The sequence below is a fragment of the Odocoileus virginianus genome, chromosome 9 (genome assembly GCF_023699985.2).
Source record: "Odocoileus virginianus isolate 20LAN1187 ecotype Illinois chromosome 9, Ovbor_1.2, whole genome shotgun sequence".
Taxonomy (NCBI): Eukaryota; Metazoa; Chordata; class Mammalia; order Artiodactyla; family Cervidae; genus Odocoileus; species Odocoileus virginianus.
Window position 1 is genome coordinate 25,899,505 of NC_069682.1, and position 20,837 is coordinate 25,920,341.

Genomic DNA, 20,837 nt, shown 5'->3' on the forward strand with positions numbered 1-20,837 from the left:
GTAGGACTGAATCACAGGGCTTCTTTTTGAGTCAAAGGGAACAGTGCTCTGGGCCAAGGGTAAACCTGGCTCAGTACCACAACTGATGCCACACGCAAACTGACCCAGATGATGCTAATCTGAGGATATTTTATCAGATGGTCTGAAGTAGGAATACATATGTGCTATGCTATTACATGTCTGAGCGTATTACATACTCAAGGCCTTGGAGCCTTGGGGGAGTCCGGTCCCCTTAACCTGGAGAAGCCTCAGGTGGCAGCAGACTGAACACCACCCTGCCGGATGACACCATCTAGGGGCTCCTACGGGCCCCCTGGCTCCTCCTCTTCCCTCTCACATCCCCACTTGGCACTTGGGAATCACTGACTATTTACGGCAAGTGTTAATTAAATGGCCCAATGATTTCATTTTGTAATGAACACAAATGTCACATTTGGAATGCTGGCTTTTGGTAGCAAAAAGGAGTGATAGTAATGAGAAGGATAATTAATACTGCTGTGAGTTTCTGCAGCCAAGTATCTCTGATGTTGAGAATTTCAACAGTGCCAAGAATCCTAACTGGGACACCCAGTTGAGATCTAGCGAGTTCTGGTTAGCAGACACCTCCTTTTAGGTCCACACCATCGTTGTTACTGTGAGTGACAGGAAACAGCACTTGCTGTCTTAATCAGCCCGGAAAGACACCAACAGGCAGGTCGTGAACTCGGCTATAAAATCCCCCCTCCCAGATGACAGCTTCCTGGCATCTCCTTTCTTTTTTTTTCTTCTCTGTAGCTCACTTTAGTTTATTGTTTGTGAAACTCTAGGTTTGAAGAGACATATAATTTCTATTTATTTTCCTACAAACAGTGTCGATGACCAGAGCTCCAAGAACACTTGGCTGGAGAATACACAATGAAAGGAACACCCAGACATGGAGGAATTATGCTGAGCATAAACTCAAGTCCATTAAAAAAAAAAAAAGAAGGGGACTTCCCTGGCGGTCCAGTGGTAAAGATTCTGTGCTTCCAACACAGGCATCATGGGTTTGATCCCTGATCAGGGATGAGAGCCCACCTGTTTCGTGGTCAAAAAATAAAACTCCAAAATGGACAAAGCGACTTCTTTGGATGAGTAGGCATATTTTCCCTTCTATTTTTTCTTGACCTATTTCTCTTTTTTCTTTCTTGTGTTTGGTTGTTCTGGGTCTTTGTTGCTCTGTGTGGGCTTTCTCCAGTCGTGGCAAGAAGGGGCTCCTCTCCAGTCGCAGGGCGTGGCTTCTCACTGTGTTGGCTTCTCTTGTTGCAGAGCACAGCCTCTAGGCACATGGGCTTAGTTGCCCTGTGGCATGTTGGGACTTCCCAGACCAGGGATCGAACCAGCGTCCCCTGCACTGCAAGGCAAACTGCTGGACCACCAGGGAAACCCTCTTGACCTATTTCTTAAGCTTGACTGGTGGTCCCTACCAGAGGGTCACTGCTCTCAATTTGGGGAGCTTGCCTCATGGCATTAAACAATGATCTTGTCATTGGATGTGATCTTTGTCCAACACTGATCACTGGGAATCTTGGAGAGGATGTGTGAGGGGTCGGGATGGGGATATGAGGCTGGAGACGCATGCACAAGTCAGGTCACCCAGGACAAGCGAGGGCAGCCTTAGCACACTAATGCACTGGGGATCAAATGACAATCCTAGAAAGGTGCTCAGAGACAACATATAGAAGAGGGTGGGAGGGGCCAAGACCTGAAGCAGAGATGAACAAGGAGATTTCAGGACCAGCTGAGACTTACGAAGGTCCTAATTATAGACAGGGGTATGTACATGGAGGGTAAAAATGAAAATGTTAGTCGCTCAGTTGTGTCCGACTCTTTGTGACCCTGTGGACTGTGGCCCACCAGGCTCCTCTGTCCATGCAATTCTCCAGGTAAGAATACTGGAGTGGGTTGTGATTCCGTTCTCCAGGGTATCTCCCAACCCAGGGATTGAACCTAGGTCTCCTGCACTGCAGACAGAATCCTAATTATCTGAAGCCCACGGAAGGGAGCTATTTAAGATACGCAGATAAGGGGAATTCACAGGTAAGAGGGCAGAGAAGGGAACAGGTGGGAGAGAGCAGATGACGTCCAGGCTGACTTTCAAGTTCCTGGCTTGAGGGCTGAATGGGTGGTGGTGCCCACTGCAGAGATAAGGAGGCATCAGAGCAAGAAGTCCAGGTTTGGGGGAAGAAAGATGATGACGTTTTTCAATTCAGACAGGAGGGCAGAGAACTGCCTGTGCAATTTGGTGCCCAGAGATCTCCAGTTACCATGGAGCTGATGGAACCAGACACTGGACCCTTGGAGACTGAGGGATCAGTGGGACATGGGAAAGGGGCAGCAAGTCCACCCTTCTGAACCTCTGCTATGAACAGAGGGGGCACAGGGGTGGGAGCTGCAGGATGAGGCAAGTCAGGGAGGGTATTTTCTTTTGTGAGGGCGAGAATGCTGCGGATGTGGAGGGGAGGGGTCCGTGGAGAAGCAGGGCTTAAGATAAACAGCAGAGACTGAGGGGAGTGAGTTCCCTGAGGTGGTGGGAGGGGCTGGAACTAGAAGGTATGTGGACCTGCCAGCCTCAGATGATGGAATGAGGGGTGTGTGTGTGTATGAGAGAGAGGGATGGAGGTGGGAGAAAGGGACCTTGGAAGTTGGGGGGTTTAATTTGTTTACTGATCTATTCTTAAATCCTCAAACAGCAACTACATCATACAAGCCCCCAGTGAATATTCATAAACCAATATCCAAACCTATCGATGATGGTGAGTACATAGCATGGAATTCACAAGTTAGAAAGCTGTTGACAACCCATAGTTGAGATGATAGGCTTTTGGCTCTTAATGTCCAGCAGTGATGCAGCTCAGAATGACAAAAAGGGCCCAGCTGGACAGAGGAGTTCTCTGAAGAATAGGAGACAGCACAGCACAGGGCAGAATGTCTCCACACCGGAGGTCCCTGTTGTCAGGAGACGGCAAGTCCCTCTCAAGAGGGACTAATGGCACACAGCGCTGCTTCCCTCTTTAAGACTCCCCTTCCATTTGCTAAGGTGGTTTCCAATGGGGCTGCCAAGCTTCGGGACTGCAGGTTGCGGCTGTCCCCGCAGGGGGCGCTCTGTCCATGGTGCTGACTCGGGCAGTCCCAGACCAGCAAGGTCAGGTCTGGAGGGCTGCCTCTCTCACCACCCCTCTCACCCAGCACTGCAAATGGACGCCAGGGCTGCAGAGGCGGCCAAGCGTGGAGCCTGAGATGGGTCAAGGCTGGTGATCTCGACTCAGGTCCTCTGGCCCTGCCTGCACAGGGGGCAATGGTGGGCTCTCTGATTAGCAATCTTGATGTCCCTTTTCATTTGTGAGAGGGAGACTGCGTGGTGCAGGGGGCAGGGCCCCAGGATGGGAGTCAGACCTAGCTGGACAGATACAGTAACTTACTAGCCATGCTGGGGAGAGAGTTTACCTAAACATCTTGGTTCCCCATCTCCTTATCTTGATGAGGAAAAACAACAGCTGCTTCAAGGACTGTTGCGAACTAATTCACCCATAGTGATGGACAGCTGCCTTCTCTCTGACCTTTTTCCTTTTTAGGTAATTACTAAGACCCTGATGTCACTGTGGCCATTCCTGGTCATTTGATTGATGAGAGTTGTAGGGATCAAGCCCCTTTGAGGCTAAATAACGGGTCAGTGATGGCAGGTTCTCAGCTCTCCTTCCTGTCATTCTGAGGCTGTCTTGGCAGCTGAATGCCGCTTCACACCCTCGAAGGAAGTGAAAGTGAAAGTTGCTCAGTCAGGTCCAGCTCTTTGCGACCCCAGGGACTCTACAGTCCATGGACTTCTCCAGGCCAGAATACTGGAGTGGGTAGCCTTTCCCTTCTACAGGGATCTTCCCAAGCCAGGTCTCCCGCATTGTAGGTGGATTCTTTATGCCACCAGGGAAGCCCAAGAATACCAGAGTGGGTATCCCTTCTCCAGCGGACCTTCCCGACCCAGGAATCGAACTGGGTCTCCTGCATTGCAGGCAGATTCTTTACCAACTGAGCTATCAGAGGGAAAAGTTTATTTCCTGGCTTAGAGGATGAAACAGAATTCTGTGAGTTCCAATTCACATTATTTATTAATATATTTGGGTCTTATTTTTCCTAATTGGCTGAAAGGAGGCCCTAATTCTGCCTTCACTAGATGTTCTGAATATACACTGCAGTGAAAGAATATATAAATGCCAAGGAACAAGCTATGCTGGGTGGCAGCACAAACACAGATCCTTGGTGACAAAGGGTTAAGATTTCTACTTGATGAGTTCCTAAATCTTGGCTCAAGACAGCCAATCTCTCCCATGGTCTCTTTTATCAGGTGGTTTTCTTCTGCCTTTATTCTCCGATATGACATGTTATACAGATGTAACATAGATGTTTAAAGGAAAGGAGAGTGGCAGTGAGGGGCTGGAGAGTCAGGATGCATGGGGAATGCACGGGTGATGGACCCCCTGGCTTCTTGCTTAGAAAGGTCAGTACGGACACAAAGACAAAGAGCCCAGTCGGACAGGATGTCTTTTAGAGACTCTGGTATACTCCAAGGTCTGGGTCTTTTATGAAGATAATTTGTCACACCACTCCTTTGGAAAAATATAGCCTGTAGCCATCCTCAGAAAGGCATGAAGTTATAAACTGGAAATTCTTCCCAGGCTGAAAATCAAGGTAAAAGCACAGAATTCATCCCTGAGGGAGAATCTGCCTCCTCTCTGGGAGAAAACAAATGATCAGAGTTTTGATCTGTGCTGTTACAGCCAGCTGCAAAGTGGGGACTCAGGGAAGGAGGGGTTTCGGAAGACAGCATCCTCTGTGGCCAGTGCTAAGGAGACACCCACCCTGGGAGGCTGATGTAATCATTCAAGTGACAGAAGACAAGGGCCTGAGTTCAGGTAATAAAGAGGAGAGGGCAAGGCAGAGAAAGATTTTGTTAAGCAGCAGCAGAGAATTAATGCCTGTAACAATTTGAGGGAAAGAAAAGGAGGACAGACTTTAAGATTTAAGCCTACTGACGTTGCTGGTTTTCAAGGTAGAGAAAAGGGGCCTTGAGTCCAAGAATGTGGGCAGTCTCTTGAAAGTGGCAAAAGTCAAGGGAACAGGGCCTAGTCTGGTGGTCCGGTGGTTAAGAATCTGCCTTCCAGTGCAGGAGATGCCGGAGAACGCAACGGCACCCCACTCTAGTACTCTTGCCTGGAAAAGCCCATGGAAGGAGGATCCTGGTAGGCTGTGGTCCATGGGGTTGCTGAGAGTCAGACACGACTGAATGACTTCACTTTCACTTTTCACTTTCATGCACTGGAGAAGGAAATGGCAACCCACTCCAGTATTCTTGCCTGGAGAATCTCAGGGACGGGGGAGCCTGGTGGGCTGCCATCTATGGGGTCGCACAGAGTCAGACACGACTGAAGCGACTTAGCAGCAGCAGCAGCAGGAGATGCAGGTTCAATCTCTGACTAGGGAATTAAGATCCCACATGACTCAGGGCAGCTAAGCCTGTGCCACAACTAGAGAAACCCTTGGGCCACAACAAAGACCCAACACAGCCAAAATAAAATTTAAAAAAATGTCAAGGGAATAGACTCTTTGAGAACCTTAAGCAGGCAGCACAGGCCTGCCGACACCTTTATTTTAGCCCAGTGTAGTTAAATAAATTAACTAAGGTAAATTTTGAATTTATAGAGTCATAAGATTTTTAAAAAAGGGCTTCCCTGGTGGTTCAGATGGTAAAGAATCTGCCTACAATGCAGGAGACCCAGGTTTGATTCCTGGGTTCGGAAGATCCCCTGGAGAAGGGAATGGCTAACCACTCTAGTAGTCTTGCCTGGGAAATCCCACGGACAGAGGAGTCCATAGGGTCACAAAGAGTTGGACATGACTGATAGACTAACACTTTCACTTTCAAGACCAAAAAAAAAAAAAAAAAGATTTAAGACTAAACTCTTGAATCTGGAAGGGGGAAAGAAAGGATCCTCCCCTAAAGAATCCAGAAGGAATATGATCCTGCTGCCCACAGGTTGATTTTAGCCTCATAAGATTCTTTTTGGACTTCTGATCTCTAGAACTTCTGATCTCCAGAACTGTAAGACAATAAATTGTGTTTTAGCAAAAAACAAATAAACAAAAAAAAAGATTTAAGCCTATAATAAATGGATACAATGTCACATTTGATGTGATCACAGAAGGTCTGGGGAGGTGGGTGGGAAGATGATGAATTTGGCTTTGGACTTGTTGAGTTTGACCTCCATAGGCGGCTAAAAAGTAACCAGAAATAGAAACTTGAGGCTCTCCAGAAAGACCTGCTGGTAAGATGAGCTACAGGAAGCTCTGCCTTGTGTTTCTGTGGGGTATCCATCACTAAATGTGATTTTGGAGAGATTTTCCCAGTGAGCATTTGGGGAGATGCCTGCTTCAGCAAACCAAGAAAACACATGTCCTTGGGCCTTCAGTCAGCCCGCCGCCAGGCTGGTTGCACTGGTCTACCTTGGCAGTCCTCTGTGTATCTGGTTCCAGGGAGGGACATCAGCCTGGAGAGATCTGGACGTGTTGGCACGCAGATCCTCGACTGCAAACACTGCAACCAGGCAATCTCATGCTGTCCCAAGCTTTTCTCCAAAGCTTCGTTCCCCAAACCCACAAATAACTCAGCTCATAACAAACACTTGAAAAAATAGCTAATAGGCAACCAGCCCAGTGTTTCTCTTCTTGACTAATGCTGGCAAAAAAAAAAACCCACCAAGAAGAAGGGGGGCCAGGTACCTGTCAAGTACCCCTGCATTCCCCTCTGATTATGAGTTCATGAACTGCTTAAAGGCAAGCAAGTCTCCCTTCATGCTGCCACCCCTCCTGGTGCTACTGTTCCTCTTTGCTTTATAGAATGACTTTTCCATTTATCTGAGAAAAGGTAGCCCCCATTAAAGAGAATATGACACAGAAAGTATGCTCATCAGGGATGGAAATGGTGAAGATTAGTTCTGACATGTTCCCAGCTGTTAAACCAGTCAAAAAGGCATTAAGAGCAAGTTTACATTTACTCCATCAGCTGAAATACAGACACATGCTCCCACCTATGAGAGGCACCTTTACCTCTGGTTTTGCCTCTTGTAGTATCAGGGTAGCTTTGATTAAAACTGCATTCCTAGTCATGTTCTTTAGGAAGAACTCAATTGTAATGCAATGGTGTCCTGCTCTTGAATTTCTGTTCACATATTTTAAAGGCACTGAGTCTATGCCTTGAGTGAAAGGGTTGGTGTGCATTTTAAGACTGAAGCATTTGAACCCAAACACCTCTGCAACTATGCAGCAGAAATAGCCTGGTGCTCAACAGACAGGGTACTCAGAGATCTGCTGGGTCTGGGAGCTCAGATTCAGATCTGTTTCACATGATTTACATCAGTACTTTGCCCTTGAGCCCCTGACGCGATCCCCCCTCTGGCTTCACACAACGTTTTCCAAGCCCAAGTGGTTAAGTCTGGTTGTCTTCATTAGATTGTTGCAAACATTAAATGTAAGAAGCATGTAGTTCTCTGCAGTCACAAAATAAAACTTCTTACACTAAATTAATGTACAGAAAATTCCTACTGTTTCTGAAATATTATTATACCTTAGCTTCCCATACTGGGAAATGCATTTATCTGTGGTTTGTTGCTGAGTTGCAACTATTCCTACCTGGGATAAAGCGCACAGGTTTCAAGAAGCCAAGCGGCACTAGTGGCAGAAAGAATACACAGACTTTTGATATGTGGCTTCAAACACCAACAAAGGAATCCCCAGGTTTGTGTTATTCTCAGAGACTCAATTTCCTTTGAGATATATGCCCTCTTCCCCTCGCCCCCAACCAAAAAGCAAAACCAAAAAGGTTTTACCTTCATTCAACACAAGCATCCTAGTGCCAGAGCAAAAACATGTATGTCCAAGCCTCACACACTCACGCCCTGTGTTTACATGGAACTCTATACCATGACCTCTACTCCTGGCAGCAAACCAAGATAAACTTGAGTTCCCCTTTCTTTGATTGCTCTACCCTCCTGGGCTTTTCTGACAAAGGGGGAAAGAAAGCAAAAGGGTGGATACCCAATGTTCGTACCTGACACAAAAGTATAAAACCACTGGTCCCGACTTTTTGGGGAAGTCATGTTCCAAGACTCTTCGATCTAGCTGAAGCCAGTTCAAGTGTCCCCTGTGGAAAAGAGAGACCAGTGGATTAGACCTTTGGGTTTTGCCAAAGTTGCTTGGGATGAAGGTCTGTGTCTGTATATATGGTACATGCTGGAGCACAGATAAACGTGGACCTCTGCTTCACTCTTCACTCTTAAGTTCTATAATTTGTATACACCAAAGGAAATATTGGAGAAATATTGCATCAGCAGGAGATACCGTGTAACAATCAAAGTTGGGGATTTGAGACCCGCAGTCCATTTCCTCGATAGCACTGCAATGAAAAGGCAATCAGTCTCTTTTTTTTTTTTTTCTGTCCTGAATTCCCTGACCACCACAGGGAAGAAAGACAGTCTTTTCTGTCATCGGCCTCCAAACACACTTTAGAAACATGTTAGCAATCTTCAGCATATCTTGCTGAAAGCAGATGGGGTACAAAGTGAATCAGAGACAATTTCTTTAAAAATGAAGCATACACCTAGCACATGACCCAGCCTCTCCACTCCTAGGAATTTACCCAAGAGAAATGAAAGCAGACTTCCATACAATGACTTTCACACACAGATGTTCATGTTATTTGTAATAGCTCGAAACTTGAAACAACCCCAATGCTGATCACAGGGGAATGGAACAATTACGATATAGAAAGGAATACTACCCAGTGACAAAGACAATGAGCTATTAATACACAGAGCAACAAAGATGAATCTCAAAATAATTATCCTGAGTGGGAGAAGCCAGACAAACAGAGTACAGATTGTATGATACCATTTATAGAAAACTCTAGAAAGTAAAAACTAGTCTGCGGCGACAGAAAGCAGATTGGTGGTTGCCAGGGGTGCGTGATGGGGGGACAGTGTGTGTGTGTGGTGGGGGACAAGCAAACCTTTGGGTGTGATGGAGATGTTCATTATCTTGAAGGTGGTGATGGTTTCTTTAGTGCAGACATATCAACACTTAGGAAATTGTAAACTTTAATTGTGTAGTTTACTGAATGTCAATTTTACCTCATTAAAGCTATTTTAAACAGTGAATGATGGAAATACTTGATGAAATGCAAATGGGGTCACTTCTGCATTTATTTTTTCCTTCCCTTCCTCCCTCCATTAATATTAACTGATCATCTTCTCTGGATAAGGATCTAGAGATGTAGCAGTAAGCAAAATTAACACAGTCCCTTTACCCCTGATGCTTATATTCTTGTCAGGAGACAGGAACTCAGCAATTATTTTCACAATTAATTCTGCAATTACTAATAGTATTAGGACCTGTAAGGACCCAATCTAGTCTGGGGGTCCAAGAAATGCTGCTTGATGTTTGATTGAGATTTGAAGAATGACGGGAGGAAAGCAAAGAGGAAGAGGAAATAACATTCCAAGCAGCAAGGCTAGCATGTGCAAAGGCCCTGAGGTGGAGAGAAAAACCTGGCACCATGGTATCATGTGAACAGAAAGGGATGAGGCTAGAGAGTGGGGACCAGGGTCTTGGTGACAAGTTGAGGAGCTTGGTCTTTGAAGAGCAAGACAGAATCACAGAACAAGGGTGAGCAAAGGGATCCACCTTGTCCCTTTCCTCTCCTTTCTTTCCGCAGTCTCAGCTCATCATTCAGAAGGGCTCAGAGTCCCATCATCTCTGTGACTCAGTAAGCCCATGCTGAACAGACACTATTGCACAACATTTCTTCGGGGCCTGATGCTGTGTAACACTGGTGTTTATAATGTATACACCCATGTGAAAGGCTGTGCTTACTGAACAAAAGGTATTGCATCACTGTATTAAAAGGTTTGCTCCTCCAAGCCTCCAAAGAATGAAAGCTGGAGGCTTTCCATCTCCATTTTGAGATGTGTTTCAAACCACACCTTCTGCACACAAAAATAAACAAATCCCTCTTTCAACTAAGCCCAAGCCCATGGCTCCAGAGATGAGGATGAGGGCTGCCTCAAAAGAGTGTCCATTGGAGGAACTCTGGCCTCTTTCTCCTCCAGGCATTTTCATCTAGACAAAAAAATTTTTTTATTAACTTTATCTTTCATGTTTAAAGCAGTTTCTCAATTCTGAGTATAGGGGTTAAAAAAAAAAAGAATGGAAAAAAGTTCTCTGTGCAAAACAATTGGACCAGCATTTTCCAGAAAGGCAGGATAAATTTTTCTTCGAAAGAACATGGGGTCTGGAAACAGAAGGCCTCAATGCCACCATTGTCTCTGGTCAGACCTGAAATGTTGACAATGCCCTGTGGGGATCATGTTGTTTTAAACCTCTGTGCCTTAACTCATGCTGTTCCCTCTGCCTAGAATGCCCTTCTTCCTCTTCACTGCCCAGCGAAGTCTGGCCCATTCTTCAAGACACAGCTCTCCTGTGCCTTCTCTGGGAAGCCTTCCCTGGTACCCCTTCCTCACACCACACACCAGTCCGGGCTGTGAGTCCTCCTCTGGACTCTCAGCACCCATCCTGGGCACAGCTCTGCTGCTGCCCTTCCCGAAGTCCCTGGAACTTACTCTGTGTACACACTTTTCCTCAACAGACTTTCTACATACGAAAAACACAGATCTACTCCCTCAGGTAACAGCGTGTGCATTTTTGATTAACTGGAAGGTAAGACAAACAGACCTCATTATCAAGGTGTAATAACCCACAGTCTCCCCCCACCCCCACTTCGGCCTCTGAAAAATGTCAAAAATCTTCCAGGATCCTCTCTTTGTGCTCAGCTCCTGCAAACATATGCACACTCACCCCAGGACTTCGATCATTTGGTTTCTCTTCCTTGGAACACTCTCTCCATCCTCTTTATCTGAATGCTAGCCACTATTCAAGGCCAAGTTCAAATCTTACTTTTAGTGAAGCCTTCTGATTGCCTAAGTCTGGGTTTTCCTTCCAATGTCTCCAGAGGTTCTGGTTTGTGTCATCTGCAAGGCATTTAACATAGCCTAGTGCAATTAGTTATTTAAAAAATAGGACCTGTTTCTACAGCTCAGTTGTAAGATTTCAACATTAAAACAGAATCATCCCTAGAACACAGTATAGCACTTGGCAAATATTACAGACGCCAAAGTGCTTGCTCACTGGTTAGATGACTACCTCTTAAAGAAGCTGAGGTGTGCCCTGATCTTAACTTACAAAAGTGACCGAGAGACAACCATGAGAGGTCAAGGCCACTGAAGGGAAAGTTTAATGTTCCTCATGGTTTCCTGGAAATGAGAGGCACCCACCCCATACAGGGTCATGAGAAGAAGCTCCAGTGCTGTTCATGAGGCAGAAAGGAATATGGGGAGGACGCAGGAAGAGACTTCACTGGGGTTTTCATGGAAAAGGCATGAGGGACAGCTTAGGACTGGCTAGCCTGAACCGTTCTGGTGGACCTTGAGTCTTAAGAGCTATCCCTGGTTCTCTGGTAATTGGCTCTGGGGTGATTAAGGATGGGAGGGGGAGTACTGGGGTTTGGGAGCTGCTTAAAGGAGGTGGTTCAGAGTGTGGCCTCAGGGTCACAGAACTTTGGCTGTTAGTTTGGGATGGAATGGAAACAACTTTAGCTGTTAGTTTGGCCCTGTAATTAATGGTCCCAAATAAATACAGAATCGATAAAAACTCAGAATAGAAATTCATCCAATGACTGTGCAGGTTTAAACTTTAATCTTTTGCCTTGCAATAACTCCTGATAAAGAATCTGGTGAGATTAACCTTTTCCAGAATCTTTCAAGAGAGAGACTAGAATGGTGCACAGCAGTTTTCCTATGGTCCCAAATGCAAGGAATAGGGAGCAGGAATCGAGATGGAACGTTCTACCTGTGCCCTGAGGATCCATCAATGGGTCAGGCTTGAGAAATTCTCATTCCACCCAAGGGCACAACATTTCTAACCACTCAAAGCGCTGGGGATTTGACCTGGTGGCCATAATTCACTTGGTGGAGAACCTGAAAGTGGGAACCCTTTGAAGAAATACAGACATGGTTGTTACTAGGGTACTATTCTACGGGGTTTGCTCATTGCCCATCTTCTTCATCCATGTTAATGGAGAACAAACAGGTAGATAGATCCCATTTCCTTAGGTAATTTCATTGCCCACACTAAACTTTTTTTTAAAAGAACATTAAAGGGACAAATTCCTTGGTTCCCAGCCATGTATTAGTTCAGCATTGATCAAACCATGAAATGACTAGATTAAGAAAATGGTCAAAAAGCAGAAAGAACAAGGCCAGAATTCCCCCGTAACTGAATAGTTGGCCTTGGAGGGAAAATGAACTTCCTCCCCCTACTTCCTCTACTCAGATTCCTCAACCCCAGTTCTGCAAGGAATAATAGCACACACGTGCGCTCGCGCGCGCATACACACACACACACGCGCACACACACACAAGCACACACACACACACAGAGACACACACGCACACACACACACACACACACACGCACACACACACATGCACATACGCACACACACAAAGACACACACGCACACACACACACAAGCACACACATACACAGACACACACGCACACACTCACACGCACACACACACGCACATACGCACACAAAGACACACATGCACACACACACACAAGCACACACACATACACAGACACACGCGCACACACACATGCACACACGCACACACACACACACGCACACACACACATGCACACACGCACACACACACACAAGCAGGGTTCTGAAATCCTTGGGGAGGGCTCTTCCTGCACCTGGAGTCCTGCGACCCTTCCACTTTATGTGCCTGTAAAATCTCTCCATTACAAAGGTGCTACGAAAGGAAAGACTGAGGCACCAGTGACCCACCCTGGATCCCTGAGGATAACTGCCCAATACCTGGGCAAAAGCTAAGGGATGGGTTAAAAAGGAAACTGGAAATCCCGTTTCTGAGGCCACCACTTTCCATGCATTAAAATAATTTCTGCTGATAGGGTTGGGTTCAAGGTCACATTTCCTACACCCAACAGTATCAAGGATTCTTCACTATCCATGATTTTTTTTTTCCTTACATAATACCTCTCATTCCCAACATCAGGTCTTTTCCTCAAACCTTGTTTTTCTTTTCTTTAAGCTAAAGGTAGGATGGGAAGCAAAGAGCAGAAGAAGCATTTTTTCTATACAGTTTAACTAAGAGATATCTGATAGCTTGGGTTTCATTATCTCATTGATTTTTCATTTGAGAATTCACATCAGTACATTGGCCTATAACAAAGCAAAAAAACAGTCCTAGCAGATGCTCACAGTATTTTTGTTAATGCTTGACTGATAACTATCTTTAAAGCTGAGCAAGATAACACCTATTTGGTTTATGGAGGCAATAGGTCAAACTGTTGGGTCAGTAATAAATATGCAATTGCTTCTAGGCAACAGAAATTGGATGCATTTATTTAACAGATTGCTTTTAGCTTCTCCATATAATACAAATAGATTTCTGGTCCACACAATGGCACCCTCAATAGAGAAGGCCTTAAAGGGAGCTTTCTTTGTAGAGAATCACTGGGGTAGAGGTGTGTGATAAGTCTATCTGAACCCCACACGATCTTGAACCCCAGGGGAGAATGAGACTTGGTGCCTTTTAGAGGTTTTTATTGTAGACAGCTGATTCTTAGGGAATGTGCTTCCGAAAAATGTCAAAGCAAGAAGATGAAGTTCTTTCAGGTGTCATTATATGGAGAGGCTAGGTTTGAAGTTCTTCAAAAGGAAGATTTCTGCTCTTCAGTGTCTTAGGGTCAGAAGTACATGAGCTCAGCAAGGACAGCTAGGAATACTGGTTTAAGTAGACTCCCTCAAAGAGTGGCTTTCAAGTGTGTGTGTGTGTGTGTGTGTGTGTGTGTGTCTACAAGAGAGAGACACACACAGATGAAGTTTAAGAGAAACAATACATAGGCAGCCTGAATGACTAAATCATGGGCTATTTTGTCCATCTGAATTTATGCCTTCAATTTTTTTATTACACACAGAGGGATTGTGTGCTCTACAATGTCCTCTGAAGGCTACTAAAAATTTTCTTTTCTAGCATCTCCTACCTATATCTTAAATATTTACTGCCTAAACTAAAAATACAAGCTCTCCAAGGGGTCACAGGCCAGTTACTTCTGTATCTCCAGGATCAGTAGTGGATGCTTAATAAACATTTGCAGAGAAGCGAATACATTGACTTTAGATAAGCCCCATAGATCAATATTGCTGTTGGTTCCGCGACTTCCCTCCATGTCTGGACGCTGCTCCTGCCATAACTAAACAATCTCTGTATCCAATGAGAATTCACCAAGGCCAGGGCCCGGGCTCCCCTGTACCACCAGGCTTTGGGAGAAAAAGGTCAAGAGAAAGACTGGATTCCTAAGACCCCTTCTGGTTGCCTCATTTTTTTTTCTCTTAGCTGCACACAGGAAGAGTTCTGCTAAAGCCCTCTTCCGGTTCCTGAACAGAAGGTCCTGTTGTTTGCCACGGCGTCTGAAGGTCTCAGCGGGCTGCCTCCGAGGGGGTAATGAACGCTGAATGCCGCATTCCCAGAAGCAGCTATTACAACCCGGGCACCGAGGTTGTAGCCATTGATTTTCTCCTCGGTCGCACGGTACAGGGCATTTAATGAATGGAAATCCCAAACCTATTTCCAAATACATTACATTCCCAGGGCTGCAACTTGTGGTGGTTTCTTCTGCAATTGGAAAACTGCTTTTCTGCTTTTGTAAATTGCACATCAGCTTGTGACTGGGGATGCTCATCTACTAGACCCTTTTCACATGTCTCGGTCCATGCTGGTCCTGGTTCCAGTCAAGGGACACAGGACTCAAAGATGCTGCTGAACCGAGGGTTCTCCCCATTGTCCTGGCATTGGGTCTATGGATGCAATTCCAGTGTGATATGGGTATTTAATTATCCAGATAAATCACACTCCCTTATCAGTACCTATCCATGGCTCAATTAATTAAGACACAGCATGATGTTTTTAAAAAAATCCTTAATCGGTTCTTCAACTTAGATTCTGGCTTCAGAGTGCCTGTGAACCTTCTAAAATTTAAGCACTAATTATTCTGTGTGTAAACAATTGTGGGGGTGAGGGAATGTAACTTCTTAAATTTCACAGAGGTCTGTGATTAAATAAGAGGTTAAGAACTATTCATTTTCCTAGTTGGTATAGCTTTGAAAATGTGCAATAATGGCTTAACTGAGTTTTGTGTCTTTTTCCTTCAACTTTCTAAACACTTCTTAAAGTGTTCTTACACAGATACTCATTTACAGCTTTTGACAAACAATCCTTAAAATTTATGACAGGAAATTAAAATTTAAATACGTTACAATTAATCATGAGTTCACCTTGAGGTATTTGACCATTTCTGCTAAATAGCCTAAAAGCCGTTCAGTTATTGCTGTTGATGGTCGGATCCTCTGTCAACTTTTTTATTTTAAAAATGGAAAACTTGGGTGTTACAGGTGTTTGCCTATGCCAATATTCCGTAATAACCTACATCAGAAAAGAGTTTGAAAAAGAATAGATGTATCTATATATATATAACTGAATTACTCTGCTGAATTACATTGTAAATCAACTATAGTCCAATATAAAATAAATCAACTAAAGTCCAATATAAAATAAAAATATTTTTAAATTAAAAACTTGGGTGTTATCCATGTTTGCCTATGTACAAACTCATTGAACTGTACACTTTATGTATGTGCTATGCTTGCTTAGTCGTGTTCCACTCTTTGTGACGCTTTGCACTGTAGCCCACCAGACTCCTCTGTCCGTGGGACTTTTCTGGCAAGAATGCTGGAGTGGGCTGCCACTGTCCTCCTCCAGGGGCTCTTCCTGACCCAGGGGTCAAACCTGAGTCTCCCGTGGCTCCTGCATTGCAGGTGGATTCTTTACCTGCTGAGCCACAGGGGAAGCCTTAAATATGTGCAGTTTTGTATGTCAATTTCACCTCAATAAGGTTTTTTTCTTTTTTTTTTTAAAGAAACCCAAACAGAGGAAAAATTATGACTGAGAATAGATCAGATAACTAAAAATAGGGCTTTACGGATTTAAATTATACCATCAGAACCATGACCTCTGAAAAAAATCAGCCTGGGTGTTGAAACAGCAGTGGGAATATTTCAAAAATAACATACAAAAATAACTTGGCTTAAATGATGAATGTTAGTGTTTGATAAACGAAAATCTCAGTTAGTCTATTTGCACTCTAGGAAACACAAAATCTGAAGTTCTGAGTGCGTTCTAAACAGTTAGGTTTCCAGAATCTGGAATGGGGACGAGTTTATAACTTTGCAGGCTCATGGCATGAGTCCTGATGGGCCCCAAATATTCAAAGTTAGAATGAACTCAGCTTCTCTCCCTGGACCTGAAGGGAGTGGGCAGAGACAACTTACACCAGCATCCCTCTGCTCTACAATAGTGGTTTTCAAACTGGCCACACACAAGAATCAACTGGAGAGCTTTCAGAAATCCTCATGCTTGGGCCACACCCCGACCAATTAAATCAGAACTTCTGGGGGTAGGGCCCAGACACTGGCATTTTATAAAGTGTCCAAGTGAATCCAATGTGGAGTCAAGGTTGAGGACCATGTCAGTAGCAAAAACATTAATTATTTTAAGATCCGATTTATACTAGGACTTCCCTGGTGGCACAGTGGATGAGAACCCGTCTGGTGACACAGGTGACACGGGTTTGAGTCCTGATCTGGGAAGATTCCAAATGCCATGGAGCAACTACACCCAAACCCCGCATCTACTGAGCCCATGTGCTGCAACTACTGAAGCCCATGTGCCTGGAGCTTGTGCTCCAAAACGTGAGACGCCGCCTCAACGAGAAGCCTGAGCACAGAAACGGAAAGTGTAGCCTCTGCTTGCTGCAACTAAAGACTGCATGTGGCAATGAAAACCCAGCACAAACAAAAATATATAAATAAAATTATATTTAAAAAAAACTTACACTAGACTCTTAATTGGCTTCAGAACATTTTAAAGACTGCTAAAATGTCATAGTTTGCATGCATCACCACACTTCAGATACTCGTAGATAACCATCTATGGACACCTCAGAGATAAACTGGGTGATTGCTTCCAGACCACCAAAATAAAGTGAATGTCACAAAAATGAGAGCCACATGGATTTTTTGGTTTCCCAGTGCATATAAAAGTTATGTTTACACTATCCAGTAGTCTATTAACTCCGCAGTAGCATTGTCTAAGAAATCAAGGTACATACTTTAATTAAATATACTTTATGGCTAAAAAATGCTAACACTCATCTGGGCCTTCTGTGAACTGTAATCTTTTTTACAAGAGTAACATCAAAGATCACTGATCACAGAAAACCATAAAAAATACAGTAAAAATTAAAAAGTTGGAAGTATTGTGAGAATTACCAGACCATATGACACAGAGACACAAGATGAGCAGATGTTGTTGGAAAAATGGCACTGACCGGCTGGCTCCATGAAGGGTTACCACACAGACCTTCAGTCTGTAAAAGACACAGGATCTGTGAAGTGCAATAAAAGAAACCATGAAAAACCAAAGTTCACCTGGATATCTTTTTATTTGTGCAGAGTTGTTAAAAATAAAAGGGGCTAAATGCACTTGAATCGGAAACAGAAAAAGATATTCAGTGGGAAAAGTGGTGAAATTTGAATAAAGTCTGTAGCTCAGTTACTAACAGTATCAATAGCAAGGTTAATGTCTTAGTTTTGATACTCATCACATGGTATCTATGATATTCACATTAGGGGAAGCTGGGTGAGGGGTATATGAGAACTCTGTACTGTCTGTGCAGCTTTTCTGTATAACTATTTATTTCTACATAAAACTTTTAAAAATTGAATTGAAAAAAAAACACAGAAGATAGACCTAGTACTAATCCTACATTGATTAACTAATGATAGGAAACATCCCTTGACACAGAGTCTGACACTGTGGCCTTGGACACTATTAATGAATGCAACTTAGGGGTGAAGGGAACTTAAGAGAATCTTCCAGTTTCGTCTACATTCTGTTTCATATTTCTTTTCTCCATGCCCATCCAGATCCTACAAAATGTCATCAACAGCAGTTCACACTGAAAGACTCACTGACTATACATACTGTACTATTAGGAATTATAACAATGCTGGCAATTCCTAACACTAGTGCAGTATTTTATAGCTTCCAGCACTTTTTCCTTCCTTTTTTTGGCTGTACCATGCAGCATGAGGGACCTTAAGTTCCCTAACAAGGGATGGAAATGGTGCCCCCTGCACTGGGAGAGCAGAGTCTTAACCACTGAACTGACTGGGAAGTCCCAACAGCACTTTCTAAGTCTTGTTTTGATCTGAATTAGGAAAAAGGCAAATGCATAGGCTATGCCATGGGTTGCAATAAAGGGTGAAAGTTCAACTGCATTTTATTATAAAATACCCAGTGTAGTACCTGCAGAACACACACACACACAATACACACGCACAATTTGAAAATCCACTTAGTGAATGATCTGGCATTACTGTCTAGCAGTGCCCAGTGTGAGACCAGAGGCGGGACAGAAGACAAGGATAGTGGTTACCGACCTATCATCACCACCCTAGACGCTTCCCTGATGGCTCAGATGGTAAAGAAACTACCTGCAATGCGGGAGACCTGGGTTCGAGCCTTAGGTCAGGAAGATCCCTTGGAGTAGGGCATGGCAACCCACTCCCGTATTCTTGCCTTGGGAATTCCATGGACAGAGGAGCCTGGCGGGCTACAATCCATGGAGTCACAAAGAGTCGTACATGACTGAGCAACTAAGCAGACCGCACAGACCAAGCCTCACCCACAGGCACCATTCTGTGGTCACAGCTTTCATGCATTCCTTTCCCACCAATAAAAGAAGAAAAGGTCAGATGACCAAAAAGGCCATGAGCCAACGCCTTGGCCCCAGGTGTGGTCAGCCCTTGACTGACAATGCCCTGAGTCAACGGCCACCCCTGCCTTCCCTTTGTTCTGTCTCCTCATCCTGGTCTCTTGGAGGCCGGTTCCTGATTTCCTAGGGGCCCCTGATACTCACTGTTCCCTGGTGAGTCAGGCCCATCTGCCATCTCTTTTCCAGGAACTGTCTGCCAGCTGCAAAGTCTTGTCCACTGATCTCGGCTGGCTGTCCGCCACTTCTACAATCACCAGGGGAGCCCTCCCACCCACACCCAGGTGAAGAGGTTGGTGGTGGCCACTCTTCCTCTGGACGGTGCCAGACGATGGTTCATATCCTTCTTATCACCCCCACCCTCCCCAAAAGGGCTCTCCAGCTGCCAGTTCACAGTCCAGGGAGAGGGACCCTTCCCTTCAGCCTGCGTGCCTCCAGCCTGCATGCACGTGCGCACACAGAGACACAGGAACACACACACACTTTCCCCAGCAGCCCAGGGAGTCAGGAGAGCCAAGACCTGGAACAGACAGACATACACACACACAGAGGCACACAGACACACTTTCCCCACCAGCCCAGGGAGCCAGGAGAGCCAAGACCTGGAACAGACAGACATACACACACACAGAGGCACACAGACACACTTTCCCCAGCAGCCCAGGGAGCCAGGAGAGCCAAGACGTGGAACAGACAGACATACACACACACAGAGGCACACAGACACACTTTCCCCAGCAGCCCAGGGAGCCAGGAGAGCCAAGACCTGGAACAGACAGACATACACACACACAGAGGCACACAGACACACTTTCCCCAGCAGCCCAGGGAGCCAGGAGAGCCAAGACGTGGAACAGACAGACATACACACACACAGAGGCACACAGACATACTTTCCCCAGCAGCCCAAGGAGCCTGGGGCAGATAGGCTCCATTCGATGGGACAGGTGGGTGGTGCTGTGTGGTTTTCCTGCTTCCATCTCTCCTGGGAGCAGAGCAACTTTCTCCCTGACGTTCATTTCTTCCTGGCTGGTACCATTAGGGCTGTGATCTGAAACCTTCGGCAGGTGTATTTTTTCCTGCTGGGCCCAGGACAATAAGCTCGTTCTCTGACTTGTTTATCCAAAAGGGAAGTCAAATTGGGACCCATCTTGAGTTCACTGGCTCTCTGAGAAGAGGAAACGTACTTGGGAAATGTGAACAATGGGATATGACAAATTGAAACTGTGGTTTCCTTCTAATGAGTGAAAAATGTCTGGGTACCAGTTCAGAGGGTTACAGTGGTTTTCAGGAGAAAGGGTAGAAAACAACTACATTCGTGAAAGTGGTTATTCTCCATGTATATTTGTACATTTGTCTTAAAGAATTTTTAAAATTTACTTTGCTGGCTCTTTCCCATCACAGCCCTCCAGGTCACAGCCCTGTTTACAAGGTCCCACCCACAGGCACAGTGATCCTTCTAGACCAGGCGCAAGCAGTCCTGTCTCCTTTCTGGCTCAGTTCTCTGAGGCTCCAGGGCCAGGGGCAGCCTGTTCCTCCTGACTTTCTGGAGCCAGGTGTGACTCTGCCCCCAATACTGCTCACGCTGCCACCTGAAAGGTTGCTAATTTAGAGGGTTGATAATCTGCCCAGTTTGCCCCAGACAGTCCCAACTTACACCCTCTTTTACCCACAGGGTCCTGATATGGATGATAAATGCTGCGGCCGCCCCATCCATCTGCAGCTCCCGGAGGGTCCTCGCACATATGCACCTGATCATCTCTCCCACTGACCAATATGGATGCCTCCAGTCCG

General features: G+C 45.2%; 1 protein-coding gene across 9 annotated transcripts in view; it reads right to left on the reverse strand.

The window, feature by feature from the left end:
* Nucleotides 1–20,837, reverse strand: part of FRMD4A (FERM domain containing 4A) — a 683,539-nt gene that overhangs the window by 152,663 nt on the left and 510,039 nt on the right. For all 9 annotated transcript variants that reach the window (XM_020881295.2, XM_020881294.2, XM_020881296.2 and 6 more), the window contains one exon: nucleotides 8,117–8,209. In XM_020881295.2, coding sequence (XP_020736954.2) covers nucleotides 8,117–8,209 — 93 coding nt within the window. The remainder of the gene's footprint in view (nucleotides 1–8,116; nucleotides 8,210–20,837) is intronic.